Source organism: Lepidothrix coronata, unplaced genomic scaffold (assembly GCF_001604755.1).
Source record: "Lepidothrix coronata isolate B3197 unplaced genomic scaffold, Lepidothrix_coronata-1.0 Scaffold27, whole genome shotgun sequence".
NCBI lineage: Eukaryota > Metazoa > Chordata > Aves > Passeriformes > Pipridae > Lepidothrix > Lepidothrix coronata.
This window is the reverse complement of record NW_016690207.1, coordinates 3637919-3664637: the sequence shown is the minus strand read 5'-3', so window position 1 is coordinate 3664637 and position 26719 is coordinate 3637919. Positions and strand designations below refer to the sequence as shown.

General features: G+C 46.3%; 1 protein-coding gene and 1 long non-coding RNA gene across 6 annotated transcripts in view; one reads left to right on the top strand and one right to left on the bottom strand.

Moving 5' to 3' along the window:
• The window catches only part of GRAMD1B (GRAM domain containing 1B), a 117060-nt gene that overhangs the window by 64053 nt on the left and 26288 nt on the right, over positions 1–26719 (bottom strand). The window contains exons 1-2 of one of the 5 annotated variants that reach the window (XM_017809640.1): positions 23418–23892; positions 12269–12346 (exon numbers count right to left, since the gene is read on the bottom strand). In XM_017809640.1, coding sequence (XP_017665129.1) covers positions 12269–12346; positions 23418–23776 — 437 coding nt within the window. In that variant the 5' untranslated portion in view covers positions 23777–23892. Of the gene's footprint in view, positions 1–12268; positions 12347–14328; positions 14361–23417; positions 23893–26719 lie in introns of those variants that run through there. The other 4 variants (XM_017809641.1, XM_017809648.1, XM_017809649.1 and 1 more) reach the window with 4 other exon arrangements.
• LOC108494786 lies at positions 24178–25169 on the top strand. The gene is made up of 2 exons (XR_001873958.1): positions 24178–24260; positions 24808–25169. It is a non-coding gene; the product is annotated as an uncharacterized LOC108494786 (long non-coding RNA).

Here is a 26719-nt window from a genome sequence, read left to right as displayed (position 1 = left end):
CATAGCCTGGTGCAGCGCAGCAGGCACCGCGCCGGAGCGCACAAAGACCGGGGGCACCGGCGGAGCCTCCGCAAGGCAGTTCGCACACACACCGAAGGGCAGCTCGTCCCCTGCAAAACCAGACCGCTCCTGTTCCCCCCTCGTGCACAGGAGTTCACACGCTCTCCTCCTTCACCCACCCCCTGCCAGGGGTTTTATTGTATTAAGCATTTTACGGAGCTGGCATTAATCTTTTTTTTTTCTGAACCAGATGTCGCCCCCCCCCCGTGCCAGATGTGCAGTGCAAAGAGTCCGGGAACAGGCAACGATCCTCGGCGCTCAGGCCACCTCTGAAAAGGGCCATCGGTGGAAAACACAGCGAAAACTCCTGCCAAGTCCTGTCTTGGCACACAGAAAATGTGTATTTTGGTATGTTTCTGCTGCGAGGCATTCGTGCTTGCACAAATCAGAGCTGGCACACTGCACCTTTGTGCTCAGAATACACAAATGCTCTCCAAGAGGGGAGGTTTACAGTAGATATTAGGAATAAATTCCTCCCTGGGAGGGTGGGGAGGCCCTGGCACAGGTTGCCCAGAGAAGCTGTGGCTGCCCCATCCCTGGAAGTGTCCAAGGTCAGGTTGGAGCAACCTGGGATAGTGGAAGGTGCCCCTGCCCATGGTAGGGGGTTAGAACATAATGATCTTTAACATCCCCTCCAACCCCAACCATCCTGTGATTCCCTAAAATCCACCAACCTCCTGCTCACCAGGGACATAAAGCCCATTTTCTGAACACGTATTTTAACCTCCATCCCAAGCATTGCTGTGGGTGTAACACAGCTTCAACACACCCAACCCAATGCCACAGGGGGGAAAAAAAACACCCCACAGCAGCTCCATGAAGGACTTGCAGCAAATCCTAAGCTAAAGAACCAGCAAAGGCTTTGTAATTCAGAAAAAAGAGCTGATTTTCCACGTCAGCCCCTTCACAGCAGAGGCTCTCTGCAGTTCCAGCAGCTCAGGAACTTAAAAGCAAACAGGAAACATCTCCCGAGGAAGTCCACTGTTGGGAAGGGAACAGCCCACTGTGACAGCCTTGAGCTCTGGGTAGGAATTTAAAGCTCTATAAATAGCCCCAGCAACGGTCCTGTTAGCCCGGGGTTTGAGCTCATAATTGCCACCTTAAAAATCAGAAAACATTGCTTTTTATAAGCATTGCCTGCCAGTGTCACTGCCCCTTCAAACAGTCACACTCACAGCCAGCTGGGCATCCCCTGTAGAGAGGTTTTACTGCTGCCCATCACTGCAGTTCTGGCTCCTCACTCACCAGAGCAGACCCACCTCTCCAAGATCCTGAAAAAAACTCACTTATCAACACCCACACAGTGCAAACAAGGGGCTTAGAAGGCTCAGACAGATTAATTCTCCAGGAAAGGTGCGTGACCTGCAGGCAGAGCGTGTAACGTGCTCCCTGTGAGCCACCACCTCAGCCACACTTTGAGTCTCCCATATGGTAAAAAAAAAAAAAGGAAAGGAAAGTCTGCAGGAGTTGGGGAAGCAATTAAAAAAAACCAAACAAACTAACCCTGTGTCTCTGTGAAACATGCACACAAAACAAAACCTGTTAGTGACAGAACCAGTGCGAGGGAAAACTAGAAACGAATTAGGAAATGTTATGGGGAGAAAGAAAGAACTGCTACAGAGGACGCCAGAATGTAAGGGAGAGAGAGTTGAACAGTGCACCTTGGTGGACAGATCCCCAGGAAAATGTGCCAGATGGGTAAAATCCTGAATCCTTCCTGAAGTCAGCAGTGTTCTGCAGCCTTACAGCCCCTGCTGTCAGAGAGAACCACATGGACTCTGGGAGCCAGGGCACACCTCCATTTCCCCGGGAAACAATCTCAGAGGGGACTCCCTCTTTGCTGCAGCAGCTGGGAAGTCACATGAGACTTCGTTTCCAGAAAAAAAAAATAAATAAATATGGATTTCACTTCTCTGGGCATCATGGGAGCTGTAGTCGCTGCCCAGGGCAGAAAAGCCACTGCTTTGAGCTGTGTGACTGCAGTGTTTGTCAGCCTGGGGGTGTGGAAGGGAGAGCAAGGGAGAGAACAGCATCACAGCACAAAGGCAGGACCGCTGGAAGAAGAGATTGGAGAATCAAAAGGAGAAAAATCATACAGAGACTTGGGAATAGGAAGAATGTACCATTGTGTCAGGAGGGCAGAAAAAACTGGGATGATTCAGACTGTTACTGCTGCTTTCTCGAGCAATATTATAATCAAAGAGCACTGCTGCTTTCTCACAGAGCCTTTTGGCTCTTCCCCCCCTCATTTTCCTGCCTGTTTGAATTCTTAACCTTCCATTTGCTTGAGGGTGGTGCAATAACCTCTCCCACCCCAGCACAGGCTCATGCACTCTGAAAAGCAGGCCAACAGAAAGCTCCATGACTCACGGCATGCCTCAGAGAAAAAAAAATCCCTCTCTCATTGGAATTGATGAGAAAATTAAAAGTCACCTTCTCATTTTTACCTTCCTCACCAAGGAACTTGCAGCCACCATGAAAAGGCAGTAATGTGATAGCTGATAAGCTGCTCTTTCATTAAGGGCAGGAGATTCTGGAATAACTCATGGCTTGAAATAAGTCTCATCCCACCACAGCCCAACACCGGAACCAAGCAGGATTTTCACTCAGCTGAACATCTGGCCTCTCAAAATCAAGAGTGCTTTTAAATGCCTCAAATCCAAGACTCTTTGTAACTTAAATCTTTCAAGTACCTCAACCTAAAGCTTTATATGGAGTCCAACAACCTTCAGGCTTTGGGCTGGCACTGCCCAAGGGATCATTCACAGACACACATGGAGAAACCAAGCCTTCTGTGCTCACCTGGACCTCATGCAACATCCTCTCCTGGACAAAACATAATCTAATGTTACAGAGAAAAGGGTGAAACCCTTGCACAGGAACACACACCACAGTATTTTGGGTTTAAGTATATAAAAACCACTGCATGTCCACGAAAGGAAGAGAAAGGTCCTGCATCCTTCATTTCTCAAACCTGAGACAGAAGGAGATAAAGCAGGAGCTCGAGACCCAGGGGTTAAACACAAGCTTCCAGTTTGAATGAAGGCATTGCAGCTCAGCAGGGAAAGCCTCCCACAGCCCCAGTCACTCACTACCTCTGGCACGTTTGAGGGCTCTTCCAGTGGCAGTGGCATCAACAACAGGGCAGAACAAAAGCTGGCAGGCTGCAAACAGGAACACAATGCAGAGGATGCCTCTTTTCCTACACTGTCACATCCCACAAATTCCTTGGGGACCCAGACCCAAGACCCCTGGTTTCTGAGGACACTGATGGGTGGCAGGTGCTGCACTGAGGAACAGCCTCCTCCTCAAGCTCTTGTAAAGAAGCCTGAGCACTCATGTCTAAGCCTGAAGCAAAGATCCTTTTCCAGAGTGAAGGAATAATGAAATCTTACAGTGTTAGAAGCTTTGTCAGACCCATATCCCTCCAACACGCCTGTATTCACGTGGCCTGTCATTTAAACAAGAGGAAGGGGTTCAGGAGAGTGAAATCTTTAGCACTGCCAAGGATTTGGGACAGGGAAGGGAAAGCAAGCAGCAGAGAAGGCTTAAGGAAAAATATTAGGCCAAACTTGCAGGAAAAGAGGGGGAAAAAAGCAGAGGGGCTCAAGGGCAGACCTTGAGCTGGTACCATCACAATGCCTGACCTTGGTGCAGTGGGGGGACACATGCTGCCATGTCATCACCAAAATGCACAACAAACATCTGCAAAGGCCCAAAAGAAACGGCTGGGGGGGAAAACAAGGAAAGGGGGAGAAGGCAGAGAAGAAAGGCGGAGGTCAGCGAGCACTCACACGGTTACAGTCATCGGCAGAAAGGGGGGATCTGTCCAAGTGCCAGCAGGGCTCCCCAGCAACCTGGGGCAGCGTCACTTCAGCAGCCAGGGAGCACAGAGACACTGCTGGAGTCAAGGAGGAGGAAATCCCAGCTGGGTTACACACGCACAGCAGCACCGGGGGGGAAGCAGCACAGAGCCGGGACCTCGGGATCCACCCTGGGAGCAGGGAATGCCATGGAGCTGGGGCAGGGGGGGGTTGACTGGGCTTGGAGTCACTGCAGCCTGGCCCCCGAGGGAAGGAGCAGTGACTGGGCTGATGAGAAGGCAGAGCTGTGGAGAGATCTCCAAAGAGCCTGATCTGGGCTCTCTGCTCTCAGATTTCTTCCATCACAGGCAATTCAATTTTAAAGGAACAGCTGCCTCCAAGCCTCTGCCAGATATGCTGCTGTAGGATGAGATGCAAAAACCTGAGAGAATCAGGAATTCTCTACTGAAACCAAGAGAATTCGAGGTTAATAATGGAATTCTCAAGGCCAGTTAACCAACCACCACTTCTCTTGAGCTGGACTGTCCATCACCAGAGGGAGGCTAACACAGCTTATCCCAAGTTTCCTGAAACAGAGGGGAAAAGCCTTGGGGAAGAGCATGGGTGTTCAGCTGAGAAGGAAGCCAGAGGTTGCCTTGCAGAAGTGAAGTCCATAAAAAGATGTTCCAAGCTCGTTTTGAATGCTTGGTACTCCCCCATTTTGGCAGCTGACCACGAAGTGCAAAGGTGCACCTGTTTTCCAAGGTAAGCATTGCAAATACTTGAGTATGCCAAAGATATATAGCCTGAAAAGCATGGAATAAGCCATGAGGAAGAGGAGGGGTGCTGACTATAAATGTAGGAAAGAGCTGATTTGTTCAAGGCCTCACATTGAGAACAATCTGTACAACAGAGAGCAGCTATCTCTTAAGAGTAGGAGGATGTTTCACCCAGGAAATGCAGAATAACTTGAATTCCCAGTTCAAACCACTGCCCTTGGATTCCAAGGGAATTTTTCTGTTCCTACAGAGAATTAAGCAGAAATATCCTGCACTGAGCAGCTGCATTCCAGAAACAGCTGATGGCTGTAAACAAAGACCTGCAAAGGTCTCTGTAAGGGCACAGGCACATGCATTTGAGCTGAAGAAAGCTATTCCCAGATCCCCTTCCACCACTCACATAACCTGCAGAGTCCCAGGGGAAGCTGAGGCAGCACCATCGTGGGGCAGAAGGATCAGCCTCCCTCTGTGCATCCAGCTTCCCTTAAGCCATCAAGCTGCAAAGCCTGTGAACAGCAATTCCAGCTCCAATTTAGACATATTACTGTGGTCCCAGAGTCTCAAAAAACTGAGGTGGGAGAGCAGGCCAAAAAAAAAAAAAAGCTGCAAAAAACAAGCCTTCTGTTTCTGCCCTTCAGCATATGCCAGCCCTGTCTGCCAATTTATTGGCTCAACAAGTGGGTTTTAGCTTCCTTATCCCTGCACTGTTTCTCCCCACCTAATCACTTGATTATTTACCTTTACATGCCCACTGCATGTCAAAAAAGTCACTGTAAATTAGGAGATTTTGCTCCACCTCATTCCCAGGATTTTTAGGTGGAGCTTGAAAGCTTTGAGCCCTTATTAACAATCGAGGCACATTAAAGCTGTGGCAACCCCAGTGGCTCCTGCCTTGAGATTCCTTTCTCACTCCACTGGTTGGAATTACAACCCCCTGTAATAAAGGTGGCAGAAGAGATGCCATTTATTCCTTACAGACACCACAATGAGCAGCTCCATCTGCTCATTTGAATAGTCAACAGGAGCATAAACTGGGGCACTCTGGTCCCCTCTTCAGCTGGGATGTCTGTTTGGCACCACATTTTAGTCTTTTATTGGTAAGTGGGTAACACAGGCCCCATTTCCACCTTCCAGGCACTGTTCTGAAATGGGAAACACCCCTTTCAAACTGCATTTTGGCTTCAATGGCCACAGAGACACTAAAGAACACATATCTTAAAGCTATTTGTCTTCTCTATCAAGTGAGTGTTGGTCAGATTTATAGGTTCAAGCTCTGTGCACTTGAGATCACCTTTTGCTTCCACTTAAATACCACACCAGGTCCCAGAATATGGCCTGGGAATGACTGTATGCAAATAATTAACAAAATATTTCAGTAGCAAACCAGATTTGCAACTATTGGCAAGGAAGAGAGATTAGAAAAGGGGGTCCCAAAGAGCTGTGCCCCGTTTTATTTGAACACCACCTGTGTTTTACTGCATCAATCAGTCACACCACCCAGGATGGGAGCAGGGAACGATGTCATTCCAGAGCTTTTCTTTGCAGTGGGAGCACCAGGCACATTCATGACATGACTCACAGGCACATCTTGCTCTCTGATGGCATCTCAGTTAAAATGTTCCCAGCACCAGGAAAGGTGGGTTTTGTCTGACAGGGAGACAAAAGAGGTGTTGCCTACACAGTGCTCTTTTTTGAGGAAACCCTGATTACCACATCCATAGTTCTTATGAGTGGTACCAAGAGAGAAATTACTAGCACAGCTCAAATTCCCAAATCCTTCAGCTTTGGGCACATGCAATGAAATCTGAAGGGCAGTTACAGCCTCTGTGTGTGTCCCAGGGCACATGCCAGCTTAAAAAGGCAGCCCCATCAAATGAAGTGTTTTCTGCACCTTGGGAGACTCTGATCTAGAGGTTTAAAGCAAAGCCTGAAATGCAAGTTCTATAACAGGCACTCCCTGCAGGAATCTGGCCACACTCTTTAACAGAATTGAGCAAAACCCTCCCTTCTCTGCATCCTTGAACCCCCCAGCTCTGGCTGTGATACCAGGGAAGTTCCCTGAGACTCTCTGATGGTTGATTTTATGGCAGAACTGAAGTTTTAGTGCTGCAACAGAAGCCCACAATGGCCTTGTCTTTCTTTACTGATCTTGCCCTTCGTTTGGCCAACAACTGGAATATTTTCAGGCAATCTCAAGAGGGCCTAAGCCAGGCTTAGTGCCAACAACATCCCCTCTCAGAATGCCCTCCTTCTCCACATTTGGTACCCAAGGGAAGGAGGTGCAAGCAGAACAAATCCAGATGAGTCTCCTGAACAACCAGCCTCGCTCCCAACAGCCAGTTGGCACCTCACAGCAATGCCTGCCTGGAAAAAGAAAACTCCTGGGTGGAACTTGGGAGCAGGAAAGCAAAGCTGGAGTGTGAAACATTCTGCACCAGAGCAGGGTGGTTACACCAGGGGAGTATCTCTGGGTAGCTGCCACCAAACTGCAGGTCCCAGGAGGCATCCCAGCCCCTCTCTGCCACAACATTGTGAGAATTCCAGCGTTCCCAGGGGTTCCAGAGCTGGGCTGACCATGACTTTCAAGCCTGCAAGCGAAGTGCAGTGACACAACTGAAACTTCTTGGGAGCAGGGAGGGTGAGGAGCCTGCCCAGCCCCTCAGACAGGGAGAAGGAAGGACATTAAAACGCCTCATGAGAACATTATTACATAATTAAAACATTCAAACACCTCCTCCTGGTGTTCTGAGCGGGTGAGGTCTGTCAGGCCTCCCCTGCACTCAGGGATGTGCAAGGAACAGCAGGGTTTGTCTCATCTTAACCAACACCAGCCCAGCAGAGACAGAAATTCCAGCAGAAAAAACCATGTTGGCACCTGAGGAACAGAGTGTTTCCACTCACAGTCCCTCTGACAGTGCCCAGATCCAGCAGGACAGAGCTGATTTTAAGCTGTTCTTGTCAGCCAGGAGGTGAGAGGGGCAAAAAAAGGACACAAGCTCTGAGTCCAAGTATTAACCATCCCTCCTATGTGACAAAAGAGACTTGTACCATTCTGGTTAAACTATTAAAGTCCAACTGACTTGGAGTTTGGAGCTGGATCCAAAAGGAAACTCACCCTGAAGTTATTACAAGAGCATCAGGGTTCTGCTCACGGACCCTCTGAGAGCTCAGCAGCCTCCAAACCTTCTCCAGAACAAGGACTTCAGCACTACTTTTAAAAAATTCCCTAAAAGTGATACATCAGGCATCCATCTGCAAGGGGAAAAGGCTCCTGAGGGGTTTGACTGGTATTAGGACCCTTCCCCCCAAGGATCTTTGCTGTGCCTCCCCTTGCAGGCAAACGGGCTCAGAACGTTGGCACCAACTTCATTGTGCCAAGGGGAAAGGGGCACAGGCAGAAGATGCAGCATAAACAAGCCCTAAGGACACAAATAACATGGAATTTATCCTGACATTTTCAAACTTCAGCCTCTTTTCTGAACTTTACACAACTTGCTGGGAATCCAAGCAGCCAACGGAGTTTCTTCAACCTGTCTATCTTAAGCTCTTCCCTGATCTCCTTGCAAGGAATTCTCTCATTATTTGAGAGACCTTTATTAGATTACTCAAAGGAAAAACAAGCCCTGCAGCCCTGGAAGCAGCAGAAAAAGGTACTGAACTAATAAGGAACTAATTAAGCTGCAGCCAAGATTTAGGACGTATCAAACACAGATATCACAAAACTAATTGCACTTCCCATTTCCTCCACTTAGATATGATCTCTAATGTAAATCATTTTGATTTACAGCAGTGTAAATGTAAATCAGTTTGATTTACATTTATCTTTTCGTGTAAATCACTTTTATATGAGCTCTTATAAACTGCCACTCACTTCTCTCCTAGATTCCCCCCCAGCCTGTTGCTTTCCAGTCTTTTAATTTGCCTCCTCTCTTCACCAGTTTGTCTCCTCCTTAGACTGAGTCTAAGGACTGATTTTTCCTCTGGTTCAATAGCTTAACTTTTAATTAATTTAACTTAAACCTGATGGATGCCTCAGCACCATGACAAAGAACAAGTCCTTGGATCAAACAGGAGCAGGGTCACAAACTTGGAGTTAATCTGGGTGAAAACTCAAGGTAATTCATGCCTAACCTTGTCTCCTTTCAGTGATTATTGGCTCTGTGGTGTGCACACATCTCACCCAAATCTGTGGCTGTCTCCATCCTAACCTTACCCACCCCTGGAATTACTTTAAATCAAATGTCATTATTTGGGCACTCAGTAACTCAGCTCTGCTTATCTTGCTATTCCCACAGCTGTGATTTTTCAGCACTTGGGCAATTCAGGTTTAATTCACCACCTCTATTTTCCTGTGAGGTAAAAAAAGGAATTCTCCTTATTTCAGAAATAGCAACATGAAGTGACTCACCCAAACTCCCCCAGGCAATCAGAAAGCAAGGAACTGAGCCCTAAATTCACACAAGACCTGACTCTTTCCAGCCTGTCCCACTAACTTCTTCCTTCTGAGCCTCTAAAATCACCCACAAAGCACACAGTTACCCCCCCAAGACAAAGTAAAACCCGTGTAGGATCCCTCTTAGCATAAACCAGGCATGACAGAGACAGCACAACTTACATGGCTTTGCAGAGGGAAAGCTTTTTCCTCAGGGAAGACACACAGGGATGGCAGACCTGCCTCACTGCTGTGCCACAGGACACCTCAGCAGGGCAGGAGTTCTGGACCATGGCAGCACTTCCCAAGGCAGGAGGCACAGCAGCACTCACCCCTCAAAAATCAACATTGCCAGAGACCACTGAAAGCACCTGGAGCAGGACAGAATGTTCAGTCTCCTCTGAAAACACCTGAGGGTTGGATTGTGGTGCTTGAAAATCCTTCCCTGAGTTCACACCACCAGCAGCACCCCCGGTAACATCTTTAGTTGAGATCTTGGCTGTGCCTGCCCCAGATTTCAGCCACCCTCAGCTGTGTGTTCTTCATCTTTTTATTTTTTTTAAAACCTCAGAATCAACTTAACAACTCAGCATCCCTTCCCTTTTGGCTGGGGTGGCTTCTTTCAGCACTTTCCCAGCTGCACTGAGGCTGCTGCAGCTTTTTTCCCTGCTCCAAGTGCAGCACAGGCTCCTTCTGCCTGGGATATCAGGGGCAGGATGCCAAGACAGGGTGCACCTTCCAGCATGTAACATGTTGGATTTATGCTCTCCCCTCTGCTCAGCTTTTGTCACAGCTCACAGGGCTGCTGAAACTCTGGGTGGTTGAGGCTTTGTTTGGTTTGCTGGTTTTTTTTTAATTGATCAAGTGAATAGAACTGTCTTACAGGGCTTTGTAACAGAAGCTCAGAGCTCCAAACCTGTGCATGGAAGACCTTTAGTTAGTGGTCAAAAATACCACCACAGAAAGAGCAGAAAGAAAGACCCTACTCCTTCAATTTTTAAGAGTCTGACAAGTTCAAGATCCCTCAGAAACAACCTTCAGCTGTGTTAATAAGAAGTACAACCTTCAACTGTGTTAATAAGAAGTACAACCTTCAATTGTGTTAATAGAAATACAGCCTTCAACTGTGTTAACAGCAATAGTAGATAGCAAGCTCTCAAATGTTCTGCCAGCCTTCTCACTAATTCTTGTCCAGCTTCACACCTCAAACTGTTTTTGAGGTTGTTTTTTTTTGGTTGAGTTTCATGAGCCCAAACCACTGATATCCAAAGAAGAATATACCAGAGGAGCCTCATGCAATTATATCAGTAAAAGAGGAAAGAAAGCAGAGCAGCAAAAGGTAATTTATTATCCCTCATATGCATTCTCGTTTTAGGATCAGTGTTCTCCATGAAAACAAAAGCTGTTTGTAATTCAATCCAGGCAGCAGGAACGTTGTAGGTCCCAAATATGAGAGGTCAGTAGGCTCAACATCACCCTGGTTCTGCATAAATAGGTCTGAGATCTGAGTGTGCTGCACCTCAAACACGTCCCTTCCAGCCAGGGAGATACTCTTGGCACCAATCTAAAGGCTCCATTTAGGCTACAGCTGGAACAGGCAGCACTTCCAAAGGATACCCAGAAATCCCTGAGTATTAAAGGAGCCTAATCCTGATCCTGTTAACATGAAATTCCAGCTCAAATGGAGTAACAGCACATCACACAGAGGAAGGCCAGCTATGCCCTAAGAACCCACTCCTTTCCCTGGTTCCAAACCCCTTCACCTGTTAGTTAGTCCAGGCTCCAGGGAGGTGGATAATTGGAGTGGAACATATGGAGGAAGAGGTGAGCTACAAGTGCTAATTCTCAGCCCAGCTCTCTTGGGATATTAATGAGCTCCTCGGGGTCAGGATGTTCTCTCAAGTGAGTCCATTCCTCAGAAGTTACTCAGTTTTTACTCAGTCCATTGCTCTTTGACATCTTAGTGGGGGTTCTGAATTCAGTAAGAATTTGCCCTGCTCCACAGTTAGGAACAAAGAACTTTGACCTCAGAGAGCTGATGTGGGCTGAGCTACAGACCTGGAACAACACAATCCAAAGGGATCCTTCCTGGATAAAAGCAGAGTGGAAGGTGCCACATCCAGACGCCTCTGGCAACCAGCACAAGGGAAGCAGTTCCCAAATCTCAGCATTTGCCCTCCTGTGGGCTCACTGGAACCCCCAGCCACAAGCTCAGCTGAGTAAAACCCAGCTTAACCATGTATAAAACAATGGGAATCCCAGAAACCAAAGTCCAGCTGCAACACCGGACCCAGGGATGTCAGCAGGGAAAGGGGCCTGCAGGAGCTGGACCAGGAGAGAAAGGCAGGAATAACTCAGGACTCACAGCTCATGCCCAGAAGAAGAAAACCAAGCAGATTCAGGCTCAAAAGTTGAACTACAAGAGACAGCAAAACTCTAAATCACGTGGCTCCGAGCAAAGCAACGATGATAAATCACACACGAAAATAAGCATTTGTTTTCCAACAGTTTTTGTGCCAATGCTGCAGTTTGCAGCAGTCATTAAAGTACAAGAAACTGAAGTACAAGAAACTTTAGTTCCTTCTGGAGCTTCACAGCAGCTCTGGATACCTCAGGACTGTCACAGCACCCCAGAAGTGAAGCACAACAGCCAAGCTCAACAGTGTCCTGGTGAGGACAAGAACCACATCCAAATTTCAACGTGTATTTTTAAGGACCAGAGCTGTCAATCGCCAATAAATACACAGCAAATTTGCTTCCCCCCCACCTCCTGGAGGTGACCCACAGGTTCACTTTGGGATAACTTAGAAGCTTTTAACTCTGTGACTCAGTTTCCCCACAGCCCTCTCTGGCAGGGTCTAATAAACCATGTCCCAGCCAGCAACTAGACTGGGCTTAAAATCCACAGGCCTAAATAAAAGCGTTTTCAAAGTGGTCCAAGCTGATTGCAAGCTGCAATTACAGGAGTTACAGGTGCAGGCTACTTGAGTTGGATGCATTGTCCCACAAGCTCTACTTTTCAGTTGATGAAAAACGCATTTTTTTAGACATCAAGACCAACATAAATCACATTCCTTGTCAAGCAAGTCTGGGAAACACAAGGAAAAATAAATCAGAAGGTTGACCAGCTCAGCACATGGAATTTGAGTGAGTGTTTCCAGGCATTCCCCCCCAGTTCAGCAGCACTGACTCACCTGTCCTCACGCAGGAAAGGGCTCAGGAACCGGGCTGGGTCGTCATCGTGGCTGCTCTGCTGGCTGCTCTGCTGGCTGCTGCAACAGGGAAACACAGCACTTAGACAGGGCCCAAGTTCCTAGGAAACACTCAGGTTTAAAACCTGGATCAAGCAGATAAAAAAAAAAAAAAGACAAGGTTCATACTCCATTTCTGGGGGTGCCGAGAGGAGACAGCAGAAGCGGTCGCGTTACATCTGATTTACGGCGGGTGTTTGGGGTGTCAATCAGTTCTTCCCCGAGAACTTCCTGATATACAGAACTGCTCTTGCACATTGCTTAGGCAGCATTTCCTCGTGCCACCCCACAGCACTTCCTGAACATTCCCACACCAAACCCCCGCGTGTTTTGTTTAACCCCCCAGTTCCAGGCAGCGGCACAAAAAAAACCCCAGTTTAAAAACCAGCTCCGAGTGGCCAGCGCTGAACTTCTGGTGAGATTTGCACGCCGAGCCCACAAGATGTCACTGTCCCCCCTTGAATGGGTGTTTTGTGGGAGATTTTTGTTTTTATTTCCAGCACATTTATTCCATGGATTTGCCCTCACTCCCCTCCAGCAGCCTCCAGTTGCTCCAGGGACTCAACAGGGTTCCTGCCTCTCGTTGCTGTGGCTTCGTTTCCCGGCAGGAGCTTTCCTTCTGAGCAGCAGGCAGAGCTGATTCTGCCCCCAGGGAAGACTAAAGGTGTTCCTGGGCTGGGTTTAATCTGCTTTCCCTGGCTACCAGTGGCTCTGGAGTCATGGCAACACCATCAGCACAAACTGCACAGTCCTGCCTTGGGACACTTGTCTGAGCACGCAGAGCGTGATAAAATCCTGTGGTTTCGCTGTTAAATAAAACTAGTTCAGGTATAAATACACTTGCAATCCCAGCTTCTACTGCACTGCACGTGGACCTGCACATCCCACTGCCCAGAGGCACACAAATACAACTGTGGTATCACAAAACCTCTAAATTATATTTTCATTCTGAAGAGCAGCAATTCTCACTAGTAACATCTATCCTGGGGGGAAACACAGTACCAAAGCACTGCAGTGGCACATTTCCATGGATTCTGTTTGTTAATTTTTCATTAAAAAAAAAAAAAAGAGAGAGAGAGAGAGAGGGGAGGGACTTTGTGTTCCCCTCCCCACCCCGAGATCAGAGTTTTGGTCCAAGAGATTTGTGGTTTCCTGTGAAGAGAAATTAGCCAGTGATTCTTATTATCATTTAATACTTTCCTCAACCACCTTGATTGTGACCAGCTGCTTCTTCAAGATCTAAAAGAGATTGATCTTATTGAACATGGTTTCTCTATAAAACACAATAATTGCCCTGAGGACCCATTTGGCATTTGAGAAACATCACCCACTGCTCACTATTTCTGCTGCATGAGATAGAACCCTGTTCCTTACTGTTGTGAGAGAAGGCTGAACCTTTCAGAAAAAACTAATTATTGATCAGTATAAAAATCCTCAAAAAATAATACACAAATCAGCTTTTGAAGTTGGACAAAAAAAACCCGACAAAACTGCAATATTTCTGATTTTCAGCTCAGGATTTAAAGCACAGAAGTGCAGTGTGGGCACACAGAGCACACTCAGCTCGTTTCCCCACTGCACAGGGGGGAGTTTTGCCACCAGAACCTGGACAGGGAAACATTCCAGCAAAAGGGGACAGATTGAATTTTCCCACACCCACGTGTTTAGTCATTCTGAAGTGCCTCGCTGCAGAGAGGATAATCAGGGAATAAGAATTCTATACTGGCTTCAAAGCTATAAATCAACAGCTGGGTAAGAACAAAATATTCCCAAAAGCAAAGGAACATTTTTCTTGGGCTTCTGAGCTTAATTATGGCCCAGTGAACTGGTTTGGAAAGAGCAGAGAGGGAACCACACTAACCCTGGTTATTTAAATTATCACCCTTTAGATATAAGAAAGCATTGCAGGGACTTCTTCTATAATTACTTGTTTTTTCATAGAAAAATCCTCCCACCAAACTTTGCCATTTCAACTCAGACCAAGCAAATAGAATAAAACTCACCAGAGGAGAATTCCCAACTTCTCAGCAGTGCTGGTAACACCTCGTGAAAGTTCCCTTTTAGGGCAGCTATAAAAGATGAACCTTCAACCCTTCCCTGCTCATCCACCCCTTAAAGTTCACAGGCAGAAAAGTCCTTCAAATGAGGGCTTAAAATTTAACAGAATCCAGACACTGCAGCACCTGAGCTCAGGATTGTGAGCGATTCAACAAGGAGAGAAATCAGTTTTTACCCACTGCTCACTCCAACATGAAGCTTGGCAAAAATCTGTGAGCTTTTCACACAAATAAAGTGATTTTAACAGTCTGATTATTAGACAGCGAGGCTGCTAAATTCCCGAAAACGTTCAGAGAGGTTGAAAGGCAGAGTTTATTGTGTTTTTTCAGTCCATTTTAAGGTGGCTTGTCATTAAAAACTGTTGCTTTGAGGTGGCATAAAGATGAGTTAGGGTTGTTACACCAGAGATAATACAAGGAGGTAAGAAAGATGTGATTTATATTGAGGAGTAACACGGGGAGAAGCTTCCAGAGTCATGTCAGTTTGGTATCTACAGAGAAGGCCCAAAGCTGGATAACATTCCCAGGAAAGCAGCAAACCCAAAACTTATCTCATTCCAAAGCTCAGCAATGACAAACTTGAATTTGGACAAGGCTCAAATCTCTGGGTGCACAGCCCGGGGTGCCCCTTCCCTTCCTATAATTTCTGTATTTTAAGGTTTATGCCTTGTGCTTTTTCCTTAATTCTCAGGCAAACGCTCAGACTTATTACCTATTACTTTAGCAACTCAAGTCTTAACTACAGATTAACCAGGTCTTTTAACAATTAAAACCTTTGAAGAGTCTGCTCCCATCCCTCCTCCACCTCACTGCTCCCAAACAATTTACCCAGGTAACCCAAGCACAAAAAAAACCCATTTTGCTGACTAAAACCAGCATTCTGATCACACAGAATTAGTTTCAATCTGGAGATCTGAATTTGCTTTCGTGCCTTAAATATTTAAATATTTCCTATTTTTCTCGCACTTGATTTTGGGAAGTTACGAGCTATAAATTAGATTTTGTACTATTATCTTTCTGCCCTTTCTTTTTTTTAAAAAAAGTCTCATTTTCTTCTGAGATTTCACATAAGGGAGAGCCAAAATCTCTTACTTTAAGCAAGAACAAGCTTTCAAAGCTAAGCAGGTCCCCCAGTCGAAGATATTTGTCAGGATTTCTCAAAGTTCAGACACTCAGTCAATGTTTGCACACTAAGAGCCCTCTGGGACTTCTCTACCCTCCAGGTCTGGGTGATAAATCCAGTGTACTTTTATATCTGCAGGTGTTTGGGGCAGAATTTTAGCCAGATTTTTTTTTTTTTTTTTGGTCACTGGTGATGGATGAATGGGACAAGGAAAGAAATGGCTGTAACCTGCAAGAGAGAATCAGTTAATGAGCTTGGAGAATAATCCATAAAAATCAGAAGGCTGTTGTTATCCACAGCTATTAGTGAGAATTTCAGGCCTGAACCCAGAGGATTATTTTGTATTCACTTTGCTTAATTAACCCCAGTAATCATAAGGCTTTGAGTTCTGTATTATCTGTTTTAAAAAGGGGAATAACAGACACTTGACAATCAGGTTTACATATTCTTTAACTGCTTTCAGCAACCGTGGCAGCAGTTTTTTGAATTAAAAACTACCAGGTATGAAATGCCACAATACACAAATATTTCCACCAGCACATTTGGGAACAAAGATATGCAGGTTATAATCAACAGAATAGGCACATCAAGGCTTCTGTTCAAATTTACAAAGCTTTTTGGTTATTTGAACAACTAGAGAGTTCTTTTCACTCTCACAGCTGCAAAGCACAAAGACTTGGCTCTACCTGCCTTAAAATATTATCACAAAATAATTGGGATGCCTGAAGAAGCACCACCAGGAAGAGAATAACACCACCAACATCTGGTGTGAGTTGTGGTTACTTTCAAACTGGCAAAGAGGTTATCCCCGTGCCTTTTAAAATCCACATTAATTAAAAGAGAGCTTTGGCTTAAATGAAGTCTAAAAGATTTGCAATGCAAATGGAATATTTTAGCCAGTGAATTCCGTGATGTGCAAACAGTCTTCATTTGAGAACTCCTCTGGTGAGTGTTCGTGCCCAGCTTTCCTTGACAACACAAACAGGATAATAAAACCAGGTTGAACTTCAAGCCTCAGGTGCGTCAGAAGCAAAGGTTCCTCTGAATGTTTTCCCCACAGAGGGCTTTTAGGAGCTTGTCAAAACCAATTTTATCCTTCAATTCCGCCCTCCTGCTCTGCTCCTCCTCCCCAGAATTCAGCCCCCCCCTCCACCGCGTATTTCTCATGAAACAGCAGAAATAGAGCTCCCAGTCCCAGCTGCCTTAACAGCACCTCATTGTCCTCGGAAAATTAAATTCCTGTCATCAGGAGCACCGTGTTTCTATGGTTGCAGGGATCCGGAAATGACTGCGCCAGTACAAACCTCAAGGAACTGCCAGGTGGAGGAGGGAAAGCAGGATAAGGGACATGAATGGGCAATCACCGGCCTGAGTTCCAAGGGGTAACAGTGTCCCCCATCAAGGGCTGTCCTTTGATGGACCTCAAGCTTCAGTTTGCAAATTAAAAGCCAAAGCACCTTCAGACAGAGTTTTCCCGCAGGTGCTGTTCCCACGCTCGGGATACAGGAGGAAAGTTGTGAGGGCAAACATGTCTTTCCTGGAGGCAGCAAGGAAACATCAGGAAGATTTATGCTCAGACTTATTGCTGAACTGATCCCAAGCCCTGGGGGAGGCAGGGATCACAGCATTTCCAAGGATCACAGCACCCCTCCTGCCTCCACAGCCCGGCTCCATCTCAGGATGGAGTCTGGAGAAACCCCTCCAAAGAAGGAGAACCATAGAATGGTTTGGGTTGGAAGGGACCTTAAAGCCCATCCAGTCCCACCCCCTGCCATGGGCAGGGACACCTTCCACTAGCCCAGGTTGCTCCAAGCCCTGTCCAACCTGGCCTTGGACACTTCAGGGATGGGGCAGCCACAGCTTCTCTGGGAATTCCATCCCAGCCCCTCACCACCCTCGCAGGGAAGATTCCTTCCCAATATCCCATCTAACCCTGCCCTCCTTCAGCTTAAAGCCATTCCCCTCTTGTCCCATCATTCCATGCCCTTGTGAAATGTCCCTGTCCAACCTTCTTGTCAGCCCCCTTTAGGCGCTACGAGATCTCCAAGAGCCCAAAGAGATTCCTGAGGACCAAAAGGGCATTTCCTGCTCCAAACCTTCACATCTCCCTAATAACTCAGGTTCATGGATGGGGAGGGTGTAAAGCAATATTTATCGTCTAAACCCGTTAGTAATGATCAAAAAAAGATAAGGGACAGTTCTATCAATCATATAGACCGTATTAATTAGCATTAATTGGGTCCTTAGCAGTAGAGTTGGAGAGTCGGAATGTGAATCTGCGGTCATCTCCCTGCTGGAAAGGGTTACAAGGGGCAGGACAGGCAAGTTTTCTCCTCTCACAAAGGAAAACATCAACACCAACCTTCCCAGCTGTCAAGACAAGCCCTTTCATCAACATCTTATTCAACAATCCCAGGGAAAACAATCCTGGTAATGAACACAATGATCAGTTGTTAAATACCATCCACAGGCACCACGTGGAATTCCAACGTTCCATTGGTAAATATTTGCTGACTGGATAAGATCAAGAGCATTTAAGTTCCAGGCTGTTTGTAAATCGGTCAGTTTTGATCCTCTTGGGCGACTGGTCATCCTAAACCACACAAATACTGGAAGGCAAATATTTTAAAAGAAAACCACAAACTACTGCACGAGGGCAATAAGATCCAGCCAAGACAAATAAGAGAGCTGGTGGAATTCACAGTCACTTGGCACAGATTATCCTAAACAAATGGTAAAAAAATCTGCAGTCCCAGCAAACAGCACATCAGCTGTCCTGGGAGGAGATGTTTGAAAAAAAATCTGCTTTATTGGAAGCACAAGTTGCATTTGAACCGGCAGGTTTGAAAAGAAGAAAGATTACATTAATGGCTGAGCTGCTACTGAGCTCTCACATTTCAGATTAGGAGAGAGAGATACCACACAGAGGGAAGTTTGTGCTTGTGAACTTCCCAAAGCTACCAAAAGCAGAGAAGATCAGCTGCTTCCCTCAGAGATCAACAACTGATATTTGTCTTCCCAGAAACCTCCATTAACCAGCCCCAGCTACGAGCAGGACGTGGAAAAAAAGATGCATTTGCCTCTTCCATTATGAAATCCCAGCAGAGCATCAGTTCCTCACACAAAGGAGATTTTAACAAGAATTTCAACAACACCTGAAAAGCAAAACTGCCCCAGCAATCCCAGTCCAAACCCCACTTCCACTTGCTGCAGTGCTGATGGCAGAGAAGCCCAACTTCCCCCCCTCTGACCCACAACTGAAAACGGAAGTTGATGAAAGCCTGAGAAACTGAGAAACACAACATTTCCTTACTCAATTTGCAGCTTCTCGGAATTTTGTGGAGAGAAGGGAACAAAACCTCATCCCAGCCGAGCCTTCCCAGCGCTCTCGGACCAGCAGCAGCTCCAACAGCTCCCTCTCCATCGAGTGCTTGTTCCCAGCTCAGGAAATCCCTCCACTAACATTCCCCAAAGACAGAAGTCCACTTGGATCACGTTTCCACGATGGGAGAGGCTCAACAGCCTTTAATCTTGTAGCTTTTCAGGGTTTTATTTTTCATAATTAGCAGTTGCTCAGGGGGGGAAAAAACCCACATCACTGGCTTTCATGAGAGCCTTTTCCTCTAGAAAACACAATATTTTTTTTACATGTGCAAGGAAGAAAGAGGTGAATGAAGCATTAATTTACTCCCAGAAACACTGTGGGTTTCAATTTTCTTAAAGAAAGCAAAAGCATTATGAACTAGCTGAAATTAAAGATTCATTTAAATTAAAGATTCAAAATATCTGAGCCACCTCTTTGTAACTAATATTTTTAGCTCATGTTCCAACAAACCAGCAGTTCGCTGATGTGTCTCACTAAGGTGACCAAGAGACTTGACAAGTGGAAGCGTTTTTAAGGCAAAAAATAGAAGTTTTGCCTCTTTCCACACCGTGTGAAGAGTGGCAGCCACAAAGCAAACTGCTGAGCAGTCTAGAGAGTCTCCTGGCATTTATTTGATACTGTCAGGTAAGTCAAAGATTTCAGCTGAAAAACTTCTGCAGTTGTGTATCTGGCAGCTCAAAAAACCTCCATCTCCTCAGCACAGCCACTTTTTCAAGATGTGCTTCCAATAATACACTTCATTTTTAACACATTAGAGGCATTTTAGGACTTAGGCAAGTCTTTGCTTTCAGGTGAACCCACGGGGAGTGTCAGAGTTTCCAGCAGAAAACCAACCTGAGTACACCCATCTTTAGCAATGTCAGAGCTACTGCACAGGTATTCCCCTCAAAAATCCACAAATTTCACATTCTTACCTTTCATTCTTAACTAGTCTGGATGCTGTGATTGACCAGACAAATTCATCTTTAGGACAAGAAGACAAAACAAGGTGATCTTGGAGAGCTCAAGGCAAAAGGAGCTCTGGGGAAGGACTGAGCCAGCAGAGATTACAGGCAAGGGTGGCTTTAAGAAGTAAATAATAAATTAAAGCAGATAAACTCCCTTACCCCCACATCAATAATGCATGTTCATTACAGGCACAGCAAAATGCTGACAGATTGCATCTCCAGCCTCTGAAGACAGAAACATCATCATGTCTTAATAAAAGACTTGTGCACCTGGGTTCATATTTTACAGAGCTCTATGCAGGTAAATAACTTCATTACCTGGGTGGCAAACGATGGGTGAGGAGTACAGGTAAGAAGCTGTCTGCACCCCTTATAAAAATCAATATATTTATCATCTGTAGGCCCCAAAAACACCAACTTTGTAGCTTGGATCATGCTTTTGTACAAGGACAAGTTGCAGGGAGAGTCCTACCCCCAAGAAATGGCACCTTTCTGCTCTTTCACCTCGAACAAAACTGTGTCAGAGGCAAGAGAGGCTCTCAAATGCCACCTCTGCTGTTAAATGGAAGGAAAGAAAGTCTCCCTCCTGCTCCATCAGCCACCCAACACAGCAGGTAAACACACCTTCCAACGACCCAGGCTGTTAAAAACCAACCAGCTGATACAGAAGGTGTTGTGGGCTGGAGTTTCCGGGTGGGGAAAGCAGAGCTGGAGCATTAGAGACAGCCCTTGGAGTCCTAAAAGCATTTGTTTATTCACTTGGATGCTCTCCGGATGCTGATGGTCACTGAGCTCTTGCTCTGGGGCACGGGAGCACAGCACGCCTGGCTGGAGGAACTCAGCGGCTGCACCAGCTTTCCTGGGAAAACCCTTCCATGAAAACAGCCCCATCACCTGCCACAGGACGGGTGTAAAGGCTGCCAGAGTCCAAAACTGAAATTCAAGCTGCCTGATGGCAGTTTAACCAGAGACAGGGAGGGACTGGAGCAAACTGGATACCTCCGGTGGGAGCTGCAACCCTTTAGCAGGTGAAATTTGGGAATCCTGCTTAATGGGATCAATACCTAAACTTGGGAGTCTGCACGTCCTAATAGGATGCCTGAACTCCTGGCACAATGACCCCCTTGGGAATCCTTGTTACCACAGTGTAACTAAACTGCTGGACAGGCCAAGCACCACCAACAGCTTGACTCCAAAACAGGGCTGCGTGAATAAACCCCTGGACAAAACACTGAAGGTTGTTGCCCTTAAACAAACAAACAGCACAATAAATGATATTAATATACATTCTATACATTAATATATACAAATATATATTATATATATTTATATATTTATATATTCTATAAATTTATATATTAATATATATTCTATATATTAATATATTTTATATATTATATGAAATATAAAGATGTATTGTATATATTACTATTCTATATATTAATATATTCTATATATTAATACCTATTTTATATATTAATATTATTGCATGTTATATATTATGTAATATAATTAATTGTGTTACAGAGTATCTGTTACAAACGTGAATGGCCTCGAGAGGCTGATGACAAAGTCTAAAGCAGGGAAGGCAAACAAGCAGTACTTGTTTGATTTATAGGAAACCAGCTTCCTGCCCTGCTATTTTAGAGCAGGGTTTCACAGGCAAAACTCAGGTTTACCCCACAGTTCTGGCTGTTCAGTCTCTCTAATTAATGCCACAAAATCCTTTAGGGTTCATCACACTTTCTGTGGCCAGTTACCCACAGATTCTGCTTCCTCTGTGCCCTTTCAGCACCTGCTGAGTTGTGAAAGCCCAGTGATGATCTCTGCACCCTCCAAGCCCAGAGCATCAGCACAGTGACCAAAAACCGCCCAAATGGGGTTTTTCCATCTGGACTAGAACGGGAAAAATTCCATCTGAAAACACTGTGTTTCCCATTGCAAAAGGGATCGATTTGGAGCCTGTTGCACATGAAGAAAAGAGGTGCCATGCTGGTTTTGGAATGCTAATGCCACCTAATCCATCAAACACTTCACCTCTTTTCCAATGGCTGCTTCAAAAGCATATCCAGGCAGAAATGTCTGGGAGATGGACGAGCAGAAAGCTGTCAGCACGGCCATGGAAATATGGGCACGAGAACAAACTAAGTTTTCTTACGCATTCACACCAAAAGAAACGTGTCTTGGCCTCTGTCTCAAACACATCCACCATCAATAAATCCAAAATAAATCCTTCAGCTGAAGAGCCATCCTCTGTTGAACTTCAGACCTTAAACTTGGAGATTCTGACACTTGTCTTACGCCTTATCTTTCCCATTTTGTGTGGTGCCACTGAATCACTACTTATGTCACCACAGCTACGTGAAAATCAGTAATAGTTCCCAACCAGAGATGTTTTTCAATGTTGAGTTACTGAGAGGGGTTATCAAATCCTCAGTGGCATGCATTTATTGAGGAAACTTCTTTAAAAATTAATACAATGACAGACTGACCTTGCTAAAGGGACCTCGTGCGAGGAGACTTATCACAAAATCAGAGTGGGTATTAAAAGCTCTGTCCTGTAAACACTGAAGCAACACAGCAGTGAGTCAACCCAGCATGTTGGGTGTAGGAATGGTAAGAGTTGAGTTTCTCTTCTTATGGAAGTGCAGCACATCCTTTCAGGGACAAACCCCCAGATCAGCTGCATGGGAGTTGCAAACAACAAAAGAAAACTTGGCCCACACCAAGCCAGTATGAAGATTTATACAGCACTAATTTCTTGGAGAAACCTTTAAAGTTTCTTGTGTATTTGGGGCCTTCAGGAAAGGTAGATTGTTCCACCTCCCTGTTAAAGGTAGGGTTGATTCCACTGCATGTTGTATGGCCTGACTGCACCTGCAGGGGTTACACCAGGTACAGCTTTACCTTTGTGTGGCCACACAATAACTCCCTGGGCATTAATTTCCCTGTGTTGACAAGGTCTTGGAAGCCTTTGTGAATGATTTGTCCCCTTTTGAGCCAAAAGACCAAGTGACTTTCAGGTCTGGAGAGCTGCCAAGAAGGGAACCCAGACACCTTGATGTGCAAATCCACCTACTTGGTTTCTCTGTCTCGTTCTGGCTTCCTCCCAACAGCAGCTACAAAGGATGACAGGGAAGGTCTCAGGGGGAGGAACGAGCACCACCAACATTAACAAAGGTCTGGCATCATCACTCCTGTGCAGGCAATGCCAGCAGGGAGGTCACCTCCTCTCTTGCTCTCAAGGGTCTCTTTGGGTCACCTTAATGAAGTTAAGTCTTTTTACCACCCACTCCTTTGGGACAGCCTCCCTCTCTCAGCGGGGAGTTGTTTTCACTGGCTCTGTGTTATCTGTAGGACCATGAGCAAGGACAGACCCCAGCACTGCTGTTTCTGTCCTCACACAAGGATCAGGCCACTTGGTCTGGCACCAACAAGTCCAACCAACGCCACGACGTTCCAGCCAACAAAGTCCGGGGGGAAAAGCACACCAGTGCATCCAGGGGAACACAGACCCTGCCTGCCTACGTGGACAGGGTCACGTTGGGAGCAGGGAAGGGGAAGTGGCCAAAGAACATACCTGCTCTCACTGCATTCCTTCTTCTCTCTGACGCGCAGCCACTTCCGAAGGAGGAAGCGCTTGCGCCGCGGGGAAGCACTGGGTGTGGAGCAGTTGGACCAGGGGGTGTCCTCGTCACTGGAGGGGGTGATCTCAATGGATGGGAGCTGCAGGTATTCCTTGCTGGAGGAAGGAGAATCCTGGTACCTGCCGGCCTCCAGGCTCTGCTCCTGCACGTTCTTCATCCGCCTCATCTTGAAGCGCTTCCTGCGCAGGGTCGGGGTGGACGAGCTGGACCAGGCACAGCCCTCCAGCCCCTGCTGCTCGGGCACTTGCAGGGCCGGGAGCTGCAGGGTTTCTGTCATGTTGGCAGCTGGCATCAGACGCCCTCGCTCTCCTTCTGCTCCCACCCCCGGGCGCTCTCGCTCTGATCTCGGTGTAAACCACACCACAAAGCCACAACTCGCCTTCCTCCTCCTCCTCCTCCTCCCTCGCCCGGTCCAGCACTGCCCGCCCTGCTCAAGCAGGAAACCTCATGTTCTTCACGTGCTCTCATTTAACAGCCGGCGGGGTGGGGAGGGGATGTTCGGGGCACAGACATGCCACAGGGGGAAGCCGGGCTCAAGTTTCTTTTTCCTCCTCCTCGTCTCTACAAAACAAAGTCCCTCCCCTGCCTTGGTCTGGCTCAGAGCAGGTTTAGCACCGAGACGAGGGTTTGCCAGCAAAGGGCTTGGCTCGGGTTCAGCTTCCCCCCTCTTCTGTCCTCTGCCTAATGTTGGCTCGGGAAAGAGAAATCTCCTGGGGCTGCTCTAGGAAAGTCAGCTGAGTCTTCTCGAGAGACGGAGCGGCCGGAGCTGTGAGGAGGTCAGAGAGAAACAGAGGGAAGGGGAGGGAACAATACTCGATAAAATCGGGAGAAGGAGCGGCGGGAGCAGCCCCTTCTCTTCCTGCAGCGGGTCAGACACACGCAGGCAGCTGTTGCGAGTGTAACCGCGCTCCTAATCCCAAGAGAGACAGGGTTTTTATTACCAAATATGCTGCTGCTACAAATCACGGGGTAAGGAGGGCTAACAGCCTTCCTGGAGAAGCCAATTGGACAGGGGTTGCTCTCCTTGTCCCACCTTCCTGCTCAGAAATCCCACCCTGTGGAGGGAGGGGGGGAGCGAACTCGGAATTTCTGCCTCCTTTCACAACTGGCTGGGGTGGTTTTTTGTCCTCATTGACTGCTCACAGAGAAGGCGAAGGAGGAGGAGGGTTGAGGAGCAGCTAAAAAAGCACCAGCACCGGGCAGCTGGTTGGGTCTTTAGCTTTTTAGCTCCGTTTCACACCAGTGAAAGCTGATAAAAAAAAGAGTTCTCTGGAGGGCAGTGATGCTGCTTCCAAAATGACAGTGGGTGATGGGTGTTCTCAGGTCCAGGAACCAACAAAGACACCACACGAAGACAATTACACATGCAGAACAGATGTCACAGCAGGAGGAAGACACAGAGCACATTTCTCAGGCATTAATACACTAAGGAAGCTCTGCCAAGGGTCCAGCACTTGGAACAGCAGCCACAGGACAAGGCAAAATCCTGGTGATGATGAAACCACATCAGGAAAAACAGTGTGACAGATTCTCCATCGGGATCCTCTGAATTTCACTGAATGCTCCTGCACAAAGCTGTGTTTTCAGCTGAGAAAAGGGACATAGAATTTAAAACTCCAAGGCAGTGACTGGAATTCAGCTGTGTGCTGTCAGGAAAAAAAAATAAATAAAAATCTCTAAATCAACCTGAGACAGCTTTAGTTTTCATTGTTCAACAGCCTGAACCTTTTAAAAATATTAGCTTCAGGTTAGAAAATATTTGTCAGCCCAAATGAAAATAGTTATTCTTGCACGGGCTGCCTCAGTTTTGTTTGAAAATAAACTTCACAAGAGCTGTGAACATCAGAAACTGCCGTGAAACGTGTCAGAAAGGGAAGATTGATAACAGCAGGAGGAAGGGGGAAGGAAATATTTCACTGAAATGACAGGGCGGGTGTTAAATCCTCAATTGCTGTATTTAATTTCTGTGCTGTCCTTTTTGCTCTGCTCATTCTGCAAGTTAAGAGCTTGAGCAACTCTCCAGACTTGGAGAGCCCTTTGGAGACTATCAGATTTTCTCTCTGTGTATTAATGAATTTGATCTCCTGTGGAGTCTTTTACCAGCTACACAAGATTCTCACTTAATCGCAGAAATAAGTATAAATAAGGGTCAAAGTTTGCAAACTTTGACATGGTTCCCTTGGTCAGGAATTGCACAGGACAGTGCAAACCCTCAATCCCCCTGGATATTACCTAATTAATCAACAAGAGACTCATCCTATGTTGCTCTGAGCCAGAGGAGCATTTGGAAATCGCTTTTTTATGCAAGGAAAAGGTTGCATAAAACCACAAATCTGTGTCACAAATCTGCTTTTAGTTGCCAGCACGAATTCCTCACCCTCGTCCTCACTGAACACTAATTGAATTCGCTTAAAACAGGGATCCTTTCCCACCCCTTTCCTATGTACAACTGAAATAATTCTCTCAAGCACTATTTCTGTACAAATCACTGCTTCCATGAGAACTGTGTGTTGCCAGAGCCTTTTTTAATGACTGCTCCTGTGGTTTAATGATCCATCTAATGATGGATTTATTGCAGCAACAAATGGTTGTCAATGCCTTATGCTGATCAACAACCTCTCTGCCTTTCTCCTCATCAAATATTCCGGGTTTTCCAGCGTTCTCAGAAGAGGGTTCACAAATTAAACCACGAAGAAAGAAAAATCCTATTAAAAAAAAAATAAAAATCCCTTCCCTGAATGAAGCACATGAGCTAATGCCAGCCCAGATTCTCTGGCAGTCCTTTCCAGAAGAGCTTTTCCCACGTTTTTAAGGGATAGCAAAATGCCATCCCTGCTGGATGGACACAGAGGAGTAGCAGGCACTGAGATTACACTGTAAGAAAGCAGTTTGATCAGTTAAAAGCTATTCTTTTTAAACACAGGAGTCACATCCAGCTTATGCAGAAGGCAAACCAAGTCACTCACATGCACATCAGGCTACCACAGCTCTGCCAGGTCAGGCAGGGAGATCACTGCACTTACAGACTTGGGAGAATTCAAGCAGAATTCCCCTTTTCCTACAATTCCACCTCATTTTCCTTCCTGTGCACACAGCTGCAAGTGGCAGTTTCTGCATGAGAGCCCTGCCATGCCCACAACACAGGCCAGAACCTTGATTTTCAAATTCCAAACCACACCTTTTCCCTCTTTTTTTTCTTCTTTTTTTTTGATGAAAATTCTGGAGTAACTTTACG